At 42.5% G+C, this 14112-nt stretch overlaps 1 protein-coding gene across 1 annotated transcript in view; it reads left to right on the top strand.

Annotated features, from left to right (window-relative positions):
• LOC130111845 (semaphorin-7A-like) overlaps positions 1 to 7135 on the top strand; it is a 42901-nt gene extending 35766 nt beyond the window's left edge. Inside the window, exons 12-14 of the mRNA XM_056279143.1 lie at positions 1417 to 1562; positions 5952 to 6028; positions 6459 to 7135. Coding sequence (XP_056135118.1) covers positions 1417 to 1562; positions 5952 to 6028; positions 6459 to 6796 — 561 coding nt within the window. The 3' untranslated portion in view covers positions 6797 to 7135. The remainder of the gene's footprint in view (positions 1 to 1416; positions 1563 to 5951; positions 6029 to 6458) is intronic.
• Positions 7136 to 14112: the final 6977 nt, after the last annotated feature.

Below are 14112 nucleotides of genomic sequence, written 5' to 3'. Positions count from 1 at the left end.
AGACAGTTAACACAATTCTTCGTCATCCCTATATCTGTTGATAATCAGTTCTTTGCACTTCTTCTTGAACTGCGTAATGTTTGTACTTTGTTGAGTTCCATACTCAGACTGTTCCAGTTTTACGCCACAGATTGGCATGCCCATGCCCAAATCAAGTTTATTTGTATAGCCCGAATTCACATGGCAGTCCTGAAGGGCTTTACAATTAGTACATTATACAACAATATACAACGTACAGCAACCTCTATCCTTGAACGCTAAACTCGAACGAGGAAAAACTCCACAAGAAAAACCTTATAAAGAAAGAAATATGGCAGAAACCTCAGGAAGAGCAACAGAGGAGGGATCCCTCTTCCAGGACGGACAGACATGCAATAGATGACAAATGCACAAAATACACAAAAATAAAATAATTTTAATGTAACATATATTACACAGCAAGGTAAACACAACGAATGCACAACTCAGTACTACGTGCTTAATTCTATCAGGGCTGAGACATGTCACCAGGTTTCTTCTGTTAACACAGGGTAATAGGATTTAACACAATAATAATAATAATAATAATAATAATAATGATAATACACTGTAGCACAGTGGGTAGTACTGTCGCCTCACAGCAAGAGGGTCATGGGTTTGAACCCCGGGGTTGTCTGACTTTCGGGGTCATCCCAGGTAATCCTCTGTGTGGAGTTTGCATGTTCACCCCATGTTTGCTGTGGGTTTTCTCCGGATGCTCCGGTTTCCCCCACCATCAAAAAAGACATGATTGCCAACCAACACAGGGGTCGTTGGTTCGAATCCCCGTGTTACCTCCGGCTTGGTCGGGCGTCTCTACAGACTCGATTACAATTGGCCGTGTCTGTGGGTGGGAAGCTGGATGTGAAGAGTAGGGTAATTGGCCAAAAGTGCAGTTGGGGAGAAAAAAAAGGGGGGGGCATGCCTGCTGGGGTTAGTACTCCTGTCTGTGCCCTTGACTGAGGCATGGCAAGACAAACTGGAGTTGGTCCCCAGGTGCTGCACGGAGGCTGCCCACTGCTCCTAGCTACACAGCTAGGATGGGTTAAATGCACGGTGTAATTTCCGTATGGGAATCAATAAAGTATCTGAAAAATAATACTGATAAACTTTATTTATATTGCATCTTTCTGAACAATGTTACAAGGTGCCTTACACAACAGGATAAAATCAACATCACATTGTATTACAGCATCAACATCATATTGTATTACAGACTCTGAAAGTAGAACAGATACGAAATGAATAGATATATTGCTCAGTACTCTCAGCCTCTGTTACCTTTTCTGTGAAACAAACGAGTAGCCTTGCATCGTGAAATTCTTCAAATCACCTCTAATCATCGCTCAGAGCGACTAAAGTTGTAAAAATGCTGATGTTTTATTTGTTTGTTTGCAGAAGAAATTGTACGTGAGCTCAAGCAAAGAGATTGTCCAGGTGGATGTTGGGAGCTGTGCCCACTACGGAGACACCTGTGAGCAGTGTATTCTAGCCAGAGATCCCTACTGCGGCTGGAACGGCTTCCACTGCGGCCCCACCACAAAGTAATACCACATTTCTATATCTCGATGGGTATATTCTCAAACAAGATATGTACCACTTGTAAAAGAAGGATATAAACTTGTCAAAGGATATAAACTCTGGCATAAAAGGACATGTTTGTATCCTGTCCGTTCCTGAACTTATAAGATAGTAACACTGCTAAGGACAAAATCATTAGCAGTGAAATGCACTGTATAGTAATCAATTTCAGAACATATTGTGTGTTTTGGAATTGAACCTTCTCATATGGGGCCATGATCGATGCAGATGACTGCTGGACAGATCATCGCCTCATCCGATCCATGATGTCCATCAAACTCAAGAAGAAGAGGAGGGTTCAAAAGAAACAGATCGGACCAAGACTGAACCTTGAAAGCCTGAATGAAACTACCACCCAGCAGCGACCTCAGGCGTCTCTTGGGGAAACCTTCCAACAGGAATATCCTGGTGACGTTGAGAAGCACTGGAGCCTGCTCAAATCCACCATCCTCAACACCTGCAAAACCACCCTTGGGTACAAGTCCAGAAAACACCAGGACTGGTTTGATGAAAATGACACAGAGATAGAACAGCTCATCTCCAAGAAAAGGAAAATATTTCGTGCCTGACAAAATGGTATAACCTGCAAGGCTAAAAGAGTGGCTCACTCCAGAGTCAAGGCGGACATCCAGAGATTGGTGAGTGAGCTTAAGAACTCTTGGTTGACAGAAAAGGCTCTGGAAATCCAGCGACTGGCAGACTTAGGTGACACCAGAGGCGTTTTCAGCACTACTGAGGCTGTCTATGGTCCAAGCAACCACAGCTTAAACCCCCTGCGCTCAAAGGACAGGCAGGAGCTGCTGAAGGACAATAAGTCAATTTATGCCCGATGGAAGGAGCACCTCCTAGGAACTCCTCAACTGCAACAGAACAGCTGAACCAGACATTGTCAGCCACATTCCCCGAGTCCCATCAGAGAAGACATTGGGGTACCTCCTACCATGCCAGAGGGTTCAAGATGGCATCAGGAGCCTTAAGAGCAATAAGGCTGCCGGTTCAGATGGGATCCCAGCTGAGATCTTAAAGGAAGGTGGACCAGAACACTTGTACCACATCCTCCTCCTCAAGATCTGGGAAAAAGAAGAACTTCCCTCAGAGCTCAGGGTTGCTCTAATAGTGGCCATATTCAAGAAAGGGGACAAGGCGGAATGTTAAAACTACAGGGGCATCTCACTCCTGTCAACAACAGGCAAAGCCCTAGCTTGCGTCCTCACAAACCCACTGCTACCACTGGCTGAGGAAGTATTCCCAGAATCTGTGTGGCTTCCACCCATCCAGAGGTACAGCAGACAATTTATTTTCATATTTACATATTTACAGCACACCAACTCCAGGAAAAATGCTGAAACAAAGGCAGCCTTTGTACATGGCTTTCATAGACCTGACAAAGGCCTTTGACTTGGTAGACCGCCGGGATCTGTGGAGCATACTATCAAGATATGACTGCCCTGACAAATACATCAGAATATTGAGGCTTCTACATGATGGCATGTCAGTCACAGTGCTCAGCAACAGCATCAGTGAGTCAGAGCCCTTCACTGGGAAAATGGATCAAACAGGGATGCATCATCGCACCCACCCTGTTTGCCATTTTTATTGCTGCCATACTCCACCTCATTGGCGAAGAGTTGCCACGGGGATCCCAATCCTATACAGAACTGATGGCATGCTCTTCAACCTTAATAGGTTCAAGGCCAAGAGCAAAGTCTGCAACACCACCATCATCGAGCTTCAGTATGCAGACAACAACGCCATCGCAACTGACTCTGCAGAAGACCTCCAGGACATTCTGAATGCCTTTGCCAAGGTATACAGAGCCCTGGGTCTAGCATTAAACATCAAGAAGACCCAGGTCCTATATCAACCTCCACCCAACCAGCCATCTACCCAGCCCACCATAAAAGCAGACAACAAAATGATTGAAAATGTTGATAACTTTCCCTACCTCAGTAGCCTTCTCTCCTCATAAGATGACATCGACTCAGAGGTCAACTATTGCCTGAGTTGTGCCAGTGGCACTTATGCCAGACTCAGGAAAAGAGTCTTTGGATACTTAGAACTAAAGGCCCAAACAAAACTCTTGATCTACAGAGCTGTTGTTCTCCCCACCCTGCTGTATGGAGCAGAACCATGGACCACCTACAGCAGGCACCTGAGAGGCCCTGGAACACCACCACCAAATATCTCGAGGATCAGCTGGAAAGACAGACACACCAACATCAGCATTCTGGAAGAAGCCAACATGGGTAGCATCACCACCACAATAATGCAGCACCAACTCCAATGGACAGGCCATGTGATCCGCATATCCAACACACGTCTCTCCAAACAGATCCTGTACTCCCAGCTGAAGCGAGCTCCCGGTGGGCAAAAAAAAATAAATTCACAGACAATATCAAGACCAGTCTGAAGAAATTCAACATCACTTTGAGCAACTGGGAACACATTACACTGGATAGGTGCTCCTGGAAGAAATCCGTGCAGGAAGGAGCTGCATGTCATGAAATGGAAGTTCACTGGCGCAAAAAAAAACAAAAAACAGTACTGCAAGGAGAGAGAGAAAAAAGCTAAACCACCACTACCACTTTCCCCTGTCCACACTGCACCAAAGTATGTGGCTCGCAGATCAGCCTCTACAGCCATCTGAAGACCCATAAGTAGACAACCCAACAGAGAGGACAGTCATACTCACTTCGATGATGATGATCAATTTCAGGACATTATAATGTGTTTTGGAATTGAATCTTCTCATATACATTAGAGAATTTAGCCAACACACTTGTGTGGAGCAATTTTACAGTGAGTGAATAGGTAAAGTGTTAGTCTTGAAACATTTTCTAAGTATGCCTATGCTTTGGGCTACACAAAGTCGACTGTTGTTGTGGTGTTCTAAAATGTGACCACATAATTTTTTGAAGTGACATAAGTATGAGCTGCAGCCCCCACATGTTGCAGCAAGGCACATTATAGAGGGCAACAACAGGATGACGCATCTTTGATTTCCATCCCCCTCTGCTCGCTCTCTCACACCATCATAAGGGCCCTTTGAGGACTCGGGTTTATCGCCTCTGCAGGGACATAAGAACACATGTACACTACCGTTCAAAAGTTTGGGATCACCCAAACAATTTTGTGTTTTCCATGAAAAGTCACACTTATTCACCACCATATGTTGTGAAATGAATAGAAAATAGAGTCAAGACATTGACAAGGTTAGAAATAATGATTTGTATTTGAAATAAGATTTTTTTTACATCAAACTTTGCTTTCGTCAAAGAATCCTCCATTTGCTGCAATTACAGCATTGCAGACCTTTGGCATTCTAGCTGTTAATTTGTTGAGGTAATCTGGAGAAATTGCACCCCACGCTTCCAGAAGCAGCTCCCACAAGTTGGATTGGTTGGATGGGCACTTCTTTGAGCAGATTGAGTTTCTGGAGCATCACATTTGTGGGGTCAATTAAACGCTCAAAATGGCCAGAAAAAGAGAACTTTCATCTGAAACTCGACAGTCTATTCTTGTTCTTAGAAATGAAGGCTATTCCATGCGAGAAATTGCTAAGAAATTGAAGATTTCCTACACCGGTGTGTACTACTCCCTTCAGAGGACAGCACAAACAGGCTCTAACCAGAGTAGAAAAAGAAGTGGGAGGCCGCGTTGCACAACTGAGCAAGAAGATAAGTACATTAGAGTCTCTAGTTTGAGAAACAGACGCCTCACAGGTCCCCAACTGGCATCTTCATTAAATAGTACCTGTTAGAGCCTGTTTGTGCTGTCCTCTGAAGGGAGTAGTACACACCGATGTAGGAAATCTTCAATTTCTTAGCAATTTCTCGCATGGAATAGCCTTCATTTCTAAGAACAAGAATAGACTGTCGAGTTTCAGATGAAAGTTCTCTTTTTCTGGCCATTTTGAGCGTTTAATTGACCCCACAAATGTGATGCTCCAGAAACTCAATCTGCTCAAAGAAGTGCCCATCCAACCAATCCAACTTGTGGGAGCTGCTTCTGGAAGCGTGGGGTGCAATTTCTCCAGATTACCTCAACAAATTAACAGCTAGAATGCCAAAGGTCTGCAATGCTGTAATTGCTGCAAATGGAGGATTCTTTGACGAAAGCAAAGTTTGATGTAAAAAAAATCTTATTTCAAATACAAATCATTATTTCTAACCTTGTCAATGTCTTGACTCTATTTTCTATTCATTTCACAACATATGGTGGTGAATAAGTGTGACTTTTCATGGAAAACACGAAATTGTTTGGGTGATCCCAAACTTTTGAACGGTAGTGTATGTATGTGTTTTTTTCCGCCTTATTTGGCAAAACTAACTTGATTACGCTTCATTTCACAGTGCATCAATACAGGATGTAGAAAAAGGGATCCCTGACAAGTGCAAGACCATAGGACAAGAACATCTTGCAAATAAAGGTAACATGGGAACTGAAACATTTGTTTAATCCCTGAACAAAAAAATATTTACACAAGACTGTCCAACTAAGAACAGGTTCACAGCTATTTACCTTGACATGCCTCTGGATACGATCATGATACACAAACACAGCGTTGAATAATAGCATGGCGTTCATTAGCATTATGTAACAAATGTTGGTATTATAATTTACAACAGCCTTTATGTTCAGATAAGAGTTGACATTAACACATCCATGGTAATAAGTTTACAATACTTATTTCCTATTCCATTACATCCACAAGTAAGTACTGTAATGTGACTTACTGAATATCTGATAGCATTTATTGATATTGAACCATGTTTTTTTTGACACACAAGCCTCCTAATTTTCTTGAAAAGCAAAACCTTGCATGTGTGAAATTTCTGTTTTGTCTAAATTCTCCAAAGTCAAAGGTGGAGCGGAATTTGCAAGGGGTATCACACTTCCTTTGAGGTCCAGATATTACCTCTCCTGCCCGGTTTCATCACACCATGCCACATACAGTTGGCGCCATCATGATCAGTTGACGAACTGCGACCCAATGGGGCAGGAGTGCCTCATTCTGATTGACAGCATGGGTCCTAAGGAGAAGGGCACATACATCTGTGAGTCGCAGGAGATGAGCTACAAAAGGGAACTGGCACGGTACAAGCTGCAGCTGGCGAACTGGGCAGCAGGGCGGCCATCAATCCCACTGGCCTGGGTTTGTCTGACTACTGTGGTGATTATGGGCCTGTACTCTTAGTCCGAAGCTGTTGAAGGCTAGCTAGGGTGGCGTGATTATAACGAAAATGATATCTGGAAAATTTCTCTAGATACTTTGATTACAGATCAATAGATAACAATAGTTAATGAATAATAATAGATAGAAAATTGTTTCATTTTTTGGCACCCTATAAGCAATTTATATAAAATAATATAAGCAACAAAATAATAATAATATCCATCCATCTATTATCCGAAATACTTATGCTGCTCTCAGGGTCACAGGGATGCAGGAGCCTATCCCAGCAGTCATTGGGCGGCAGGAGAGGTGACACACTGGACAGGCCACCAGACCATCACACAGGCCGACATACACACACATTGGGACAATTTAGTATGGCCGATTCACCTGACCTACATGTCTTTGGACTGTGGGAGGAAACCGGAGCCCGCGGAGGAAACCCATGCAGCCAAGGGGAGAACATGCAAACTCCACACAGAGGACGACCTGGGACGACCCCCAAGGTTGGGTTACCCCAGGGCTCGAACCCAGGACCTTCTTGCTGTGAGGTGACCGTGCTAACCACTGTGCCACCCAATAATAATATAATATAGGTGGCACGATGGTGCAGTGGTTAGTGCAGTCACCTCACAGCAAGGAGGTCTTGGGTTCGAGCCTTGGGGGTCATCCTCTGTATGGAGTGTTTATGTTCTCTCCGTGTCTGTGTGGGTTTCCTCCGGGTGCTCCGGTTTCCTCCCACAGTCCAAAGACATGTAGGTCAGGTGAATCGGCCATACTAAATTGTCCCTGTGTGTGTGTGTGTGTGTGTGTGTGTGTGTGTGTGTGTGTGTGTGTGTGTGTGTGTGTGTGTGTATGTGTGTGTGTATGTGTATGTATGTGTGGGCCCTGTGATGGCCTGGCGGCCTGTCCAGGGTGTCTCCCCGCCTGCCGCCCAATGACTGCTGGGATAGGCTCCAGCATCCCGTGACCCTGAGAGCAGGATAAGCGGTTTGGATAATGGATGGATGGATATAATATATAATATAAATAATATAATTATATAATAATATAAGCAATTGATCACTGATCAATAAATAACAATAGTTATTGAATAATAACAGATGTGAAATTGTTTCACTTTTTTGGCACCCTATAAGCAACATCCTATGACAGCCATGATAAACAGGTGATATGCCAACAGTTTGATTGTTAATTTTGAAAACTAATATAGTCAAGTACAGTTCTAGTTAATTTTGCAGCCCTAGTAGCTTGTCCTAATGGTGTTTAAACTGGGACATGTGTGTACATGCACCCTTGATGCACTTTGATTGCAATGAGCATTTGCGCGATATAATCAAGCAGAATGTCCAGCAATGATAACGTGCCATGAAACTATTTGCTTCGACAAGACTTTGATGATGACTTTGAAAGCCATTTAAAAAAAAAAAGGCTTTCAAGCAAAGACTGCCAAGGCTCATCATGGGCAGCCTTTGCCAACTCCATAAGCATGGCCATCATAGATGGTATCTACAAACTGAATGCATTTCTTGAACTCGCTATAAAATCTTTGATAGGTGCTCACTGAAGCCTGGCTTTAGTTGTGCAGATTGCTTTTTCTCGATAGTCTATAATACATTCAAAAAAGATTCCCAAAACTGAATTTTAAATAGAGAGCAGTGATGAACTATAAAACTGAAATTCCGTTTAAAGTGACCTGTGTTTGTAGTTTTGGTACTTTCCTGTGTCATGTGAATATGCACCTTTGATGTGATGACTTGGACAGCTTGCTACCTCAGACTAACCTGACAGCGTTAATTGCACAGCTGAGAGCGATTTTGGGTTTTTCCTCTGTGCCTGCAACACTTGCTTAAATAGTTCAAGTGCCCTAGACATTACAAAAGACCGTTGAAAATATTTTGATGTAGACTTGAGACATGCTCGGGCGTCCGGGTGGCGTAGCGGTCCATTCTGTTGCCTACCAACACGCTGGATCGCATCCCAGTGTTACCTCCGGCTTGGTCGGGCGTCCCTACAGACACAATTGGCCATGTCTGTGGGTGGGAAGCCGGATGTGGGTATGTGTCCTGATCGCTGCTGGCGCCTGTTCGGGGGAGAGGGGGAACTGGAGGGGAATAGTGTGATCCTCCCATGCACTATGTCCTCCTGGCGAAACTCCTCACTGTCAGGTGAAAAGAAGCGGCTGGCGACTCCACATGTATCGGAGGAGACTTGTGGTAATCTGCAGTCCCTGGATCGGCAGAAGGGGTGGAGCAGCGACTGGGACAGCTCGTAAGAGTGAGGTAATTGGCCAGATACAATTGGGGAGAAAAATGGGGGAACATTTTAAAAAGAAATAAAAAATAAACCTGCTGTTTAGTCTTTCAAAATTTCTATTTTTTTAGCTAGCGAATGTTGATATGATGATAAATAATGTTGCTGTTATAGGTTTTTTTTTTTAGGGATCTGTTCCTTATCCGATGTTAGGGTCTAAGGAACAGGATGTTGTGTTGCTGTAAAGCTCCTTGAGGCAAATTTGTAATTTGTGATATTGGGCTATACAAATAAAAATGACTTGACTGTTTGCTACCTGTTAAATATTTTATTTTTTTATTAAGACTTTCATGTTATTCCTCAACAATTTCATCAACCAGGTACAATAAAAATGAAACGACCCTCAAAGTAGCTATCTCCTTTGCTATTTTAAGGGTTGACGATTTGATTTGTTTTGGGGGGAAAAAAGCTCGATTTTGATCATTTCCAACACCCCTCCCCATCCCCAGTTCATTGGGTTATGCCCTGATACTCATCTTTGTCCTCCTCCCACCTTCATATGTTGGTGTTTTATTAAAAGGGTCTGTCTGAACTTGTGATAATACAGATTGATTACATCATGAAAATGTGCGAGTCATTGTGTGGAGACAGACGTGTCCATTTTTGATCTTTTGTGAAACTTTAGTGTCGTCATTACAGATTTCAACAACCCTACAGGATGTATATTTCATGAACAATCCAGGATTGGGAAAGATGTGTGTTTGAACAATATAACACAGGCACACGCCTAGTGAAGGTTTGTTTTTACATATATATATTCCATGTTTGCACAACTCTGTTATTAAATGTTTCAATATTAATTTTTGCAGAACTTATGACCGAGGCTTACCAGTTTGCAACCTGGAGAAGTTAGGAAAAATGTGTGATGAAATAACAAATAGTAAATGAACAGTGATAAAGAAGAGAGACCCTCAACAAGTATGATGAAAGACCCTTGAACAAGACACGTTTACTGCTACAGCGATGTGTACACAGCTGTCAACATTACGGATGTGGTTAAACAATGCAGGGGAAGGTGTAAATGCATGTTAAGAGGATTGCTTGAAAAGACGCCTTAGGCTCATTCAGTTTTCACTCCTTTGAAATAGAAAATGTTAGTTGGGGGGAAATGCGGCACCTTTCTGCAAATAAACTGGGTCTGCCCCCCCAAGTGCCCCCAATGCGACCTTTCAAAAGGTTTCGCTTTGACATCACAGAGAGGAAACTCATCACAAGTTTCCCAGCAAGTGCCTTCGCCTGCATTTCCATTCCTGGCGCTTTTACAAGCCATGATGGTTCAGATTCAGAAAAAAAGGCTTGATGTGACAGCACACACATGGGGCAAGGAGGACGTTAGCTGTGGGTTTCTGTCTGATGTGTTTCAACATGAACATTATCAGCAGCTTTTGGATGCAAATTCACGCCTGTCACATGCCGAATTATATCTTCATCCTGCAGCCAGCCACCAAGTACTAAAGATAACCATGCAAAACCTTTTTTTTTGTTGCACCGAGTAGGTGCAAAAAAGGAGACTCAGAGTTAAGAGACGGTGAAACAAAAGCCCCAGAGTGAGATTTCAAATGGTACACAACTGACTGAGCCACCAGGCCCCCCCCCCCAAGCCTGTACATTTAGTTTGTTTCACTGAGCATAATTAAAAACGGTAGCATTCATAGAAATTCCCCGTAAATTTGAAGACATAGAAAAAAAAACAACACTCAACACGTGGAAATAAGATATAAAGTAAAACTTTATCATGACATACAAGTTTAAAGCCCTGAGAACCATATCTTTATATTACTAATGTGAACAAAACTGAATGTTTGAAAACCACTTTGGAAAAGTGCTCCTCTTAAATACAATCAGCACAAACCAGTTTTTACAAGCATTCATGTGTTTTGTCCTAGTTTTTGTTGTTATAATCAAAGAGAAAACTATAATATCAGTAATATCATTATTATCATGTCCATAACAGTACAAAAATATGCACAAACCCCACAGATGAATTAATATACGGAGCATTGTACAAGCCAAAAACATAAAAGTGATAAATGAGGTATTCGATAACCACTTGCATATGCGCCTGTTTTTACACAGATCAGGTTAGATTTTACACAATTTAAAGTTGAATTAAATCCAAAATCATCATCTGAGAGACAAAGTTTCTGCAGACGTCCAACTTCACAGCTTCCTGAGAGATGAGACCTTGTCTGCAGTTACTGGAGACAAGAACGCCAAAATGCAACACCAAAATCAAAAGTAAGTGTAGAAGTAGCATTCGGCGGTGTCACCTCAGCTCATGTCTTTACGCGTCCCTCAGTGTAACTTCAAATATCAAATGCAACAATGACTGCAGCCCAATGCCCTGAGGTATTGCGGTATAAGAGGTAGGGGCTTTTCTAAAACAAGCAAACACGCGCACACACACACACACACACACACGCTTACCGGTACCATACATCATATATACACACACACACAAGCTTACACAATCGCACAATGAGTGAGGTAGTGGTAGCCTAGGTGTGGAGAAGTGACCTTGTGACTGGGAAGATTGCTGGTCTAAAGCCCAAACCAACTGGAAAGTTACTGGCTGGAAAAGTAAATGAACCATATTCTCCATTCCTTCATAATTGACAATTAAGGGTATCCTGGAGCAAGGTGCTCAATGTCCTCAATGCTCTGATTGGGTCTAATCGGTGGCCGATATGAGAGAGGAGACAGTGCCAGTAACAAGTCAAAAAGTGTGAATGTGTGGAACTGTGAACTGGAAGCAATGCCTTCCTAAAGAGAGAGCATATGCTCAGTTAACCTGCTAAAAACAGAAACACAGGCCCTGATCTCAGTGCCGTACTATGGTCTGGTGAAACTTTTCTGTAGAGCACCTCCTGCAGTATTCTTCATGGTATTACAGATGCCAGGGAAACACAGCAGGGCAAAACAAAAACCTCACCACCCCCCCCCCCCCGACTCCAGCATGTACGTTCAACTTGCTCATACATTTACACACACAGCCAATCATTCATACATAACAGACATTCAGAAAAAGGCAGTAAGGCTACACTATCATAAACAGTCATTGCCTAGACTGATCAGATAAAATGGAAAGGTTGGTTTCTGGGACACGGACAGGAAAAAGTGTTTTAGTTACACGAGCTAAATGATAAAGCTACTCATTACTACAAAAAGTCCAGCGGAAAAAAACAAAAACAAAAAAAAACATGTGTAGCAAACCTTGGTTGTTCAAGTAACATGAATGATGACTGGTGTCTACTGTATGATTGAATACAAAAAAATAAAACAACCCTGGAAACATCATTTACTCTTCAAATGATTAAGCTTGAAGAAAAGCAGATGCTTCCCATGCCAGTGGAGTCCTGAAACATGCACTGGCAACATCTTGCCAGCAGTTGATTTTAAGGCAGCAACTATATCTCTAGTCTTTATAAAGAATGGTCATGTGTCAGAGGGCTCTGAGGGAACACCAAAGAACTAACAGCACTGTCTTTACAATCTTCAACCCTGAACTGTGTGATCTACACTGCAAAAGGTCTGCAACACCTGGATGTGCAATGCCTACGACAAAATCCACTAAAAGCAAGAAGGCTGCCCAGCTCAGATCACATCGAGTGGAAAAGGTTTCTAAATCGTTACAATGACTCGCATTCGAGACAGATAAAGCTAAGAAATCAATTTCATCTCACTTCATTTCAAAATGCTAAAGGGGAGAGAGGAATATGATAATGGTGATATGAAAACTTGCTCTTTGTATCCTTGCAAATACTCACCTGTTTCTGAATCAACAAAAACGTGCCTAGGGGCCAAACCCCATGCCTTATTCCATATAGTTTCTATGTAGTCTATATAGTGGGTGGGGTATAACAAACCAGAATAATCTAAGCCCAAAACCCCAATATGGCTGAGAAAAAAAAAAAGTGAGCTCATTCTGGGAAGCCACAAGCTCTCTCAGCTATCACTTTTGAGGAAAGGGTCTAGGATGAGGGCTAGTACACGGAAAAATATGTCCACCTTACAGGGCCATTTAATCTGGAACTAAATCCCAATTTTTTTTTTTAAAATTTTCCAAAAATATGGTTGAGACGTCGCTTATTTAATTTGCAACAAAAAATTCTCGAGGAGTCTTGAGAACCATCTCAAGTTAAACCATCTTGAACCATGGAGGGATCCATGGTATTCATACGACCAAAGTTTTCTTTTTAGCGAGTCAGACTGCTTCAATAACAAGTATTTATCTCACCATAGTGATATATTAAGCTTAACTTTAAGAGAACTAGGATTTTAGGATTCATCTAAACTACATTAAACAACATGGTATGATAGTACTTTTTTTGTTTGCAGTGTAAGGGGACCTCTAACTATTCTACAGCCAACTTTCAGTACACCTACTGGTGTTGCTGGATCACAAGGGGTCTCGCCAGAATAGTACACGGCCCATGTTAAGAGTGCTGGCTGGGCTAGTCTTTGGTATCTAGCTGTGCAATAACCTGGGAAACGGGTTAGTAAAACACTGGCCATGATTGTATACATGCAGAACATACCGTTGCTGTCGTTGAATAAGAACTGCAGGTTTGTTTTTGTTTTTTTTCCTTTCCCAACTTGAATGTTCATGTGGTCATTTTATGTTTCGAGTGGGGGGATTTTACTGAGCACGTTGATTCAATGGGCTTCATTGAACAACCGCTCTGCTACGCCTTTCTTGAAAAAAAACATTCTCTCTGCAGATATGTGTTTGTTTTTTTTCTCGTCTGACAACAGCGATATTAACATTTTCAAACATGAGAAGCTAAAAAAAAGAAGAGGAAAACAAGCTTTGCACAAAAAACAGGAGCGCGAGAGAGAGCGACAGAGAGCGACAGAGAGTGAGAGAGAGAGAGAGAGAGAGAGAGAGAGAGAGAGAGAGAGAGAGAGAGAGAGAGAGAGACAGGGCGAGCAAGTCCATCTCAGTTCAGCTTGGTACATGTCCCCAAAAATCACCAGCAGTTCAGAAATCCTGGAGGGCAGTCACTCCCGCGGACAGCTGATCG

The sequence above is a fragment of the Lampris incognitus genome, chromosome 4 (genome assembly GCF_029633865.1).
Source record: "Lampris incognitus isolate fLamInc1 chromosome 4, fLamInc1.hap2, whole genome shotgun sequence".
Taxonomy (NCBI): domain Eukaryota; kingdom Metazoa; phylum Chordata; class Actinopteri; order Lampriformes; family Lampridae; genus Lampris; species Lampris incognitus.
Note: the sequence above shows the minus strand (reverse complement) of the source record. Positions and strands in the feature narration are given on the sequence as shown.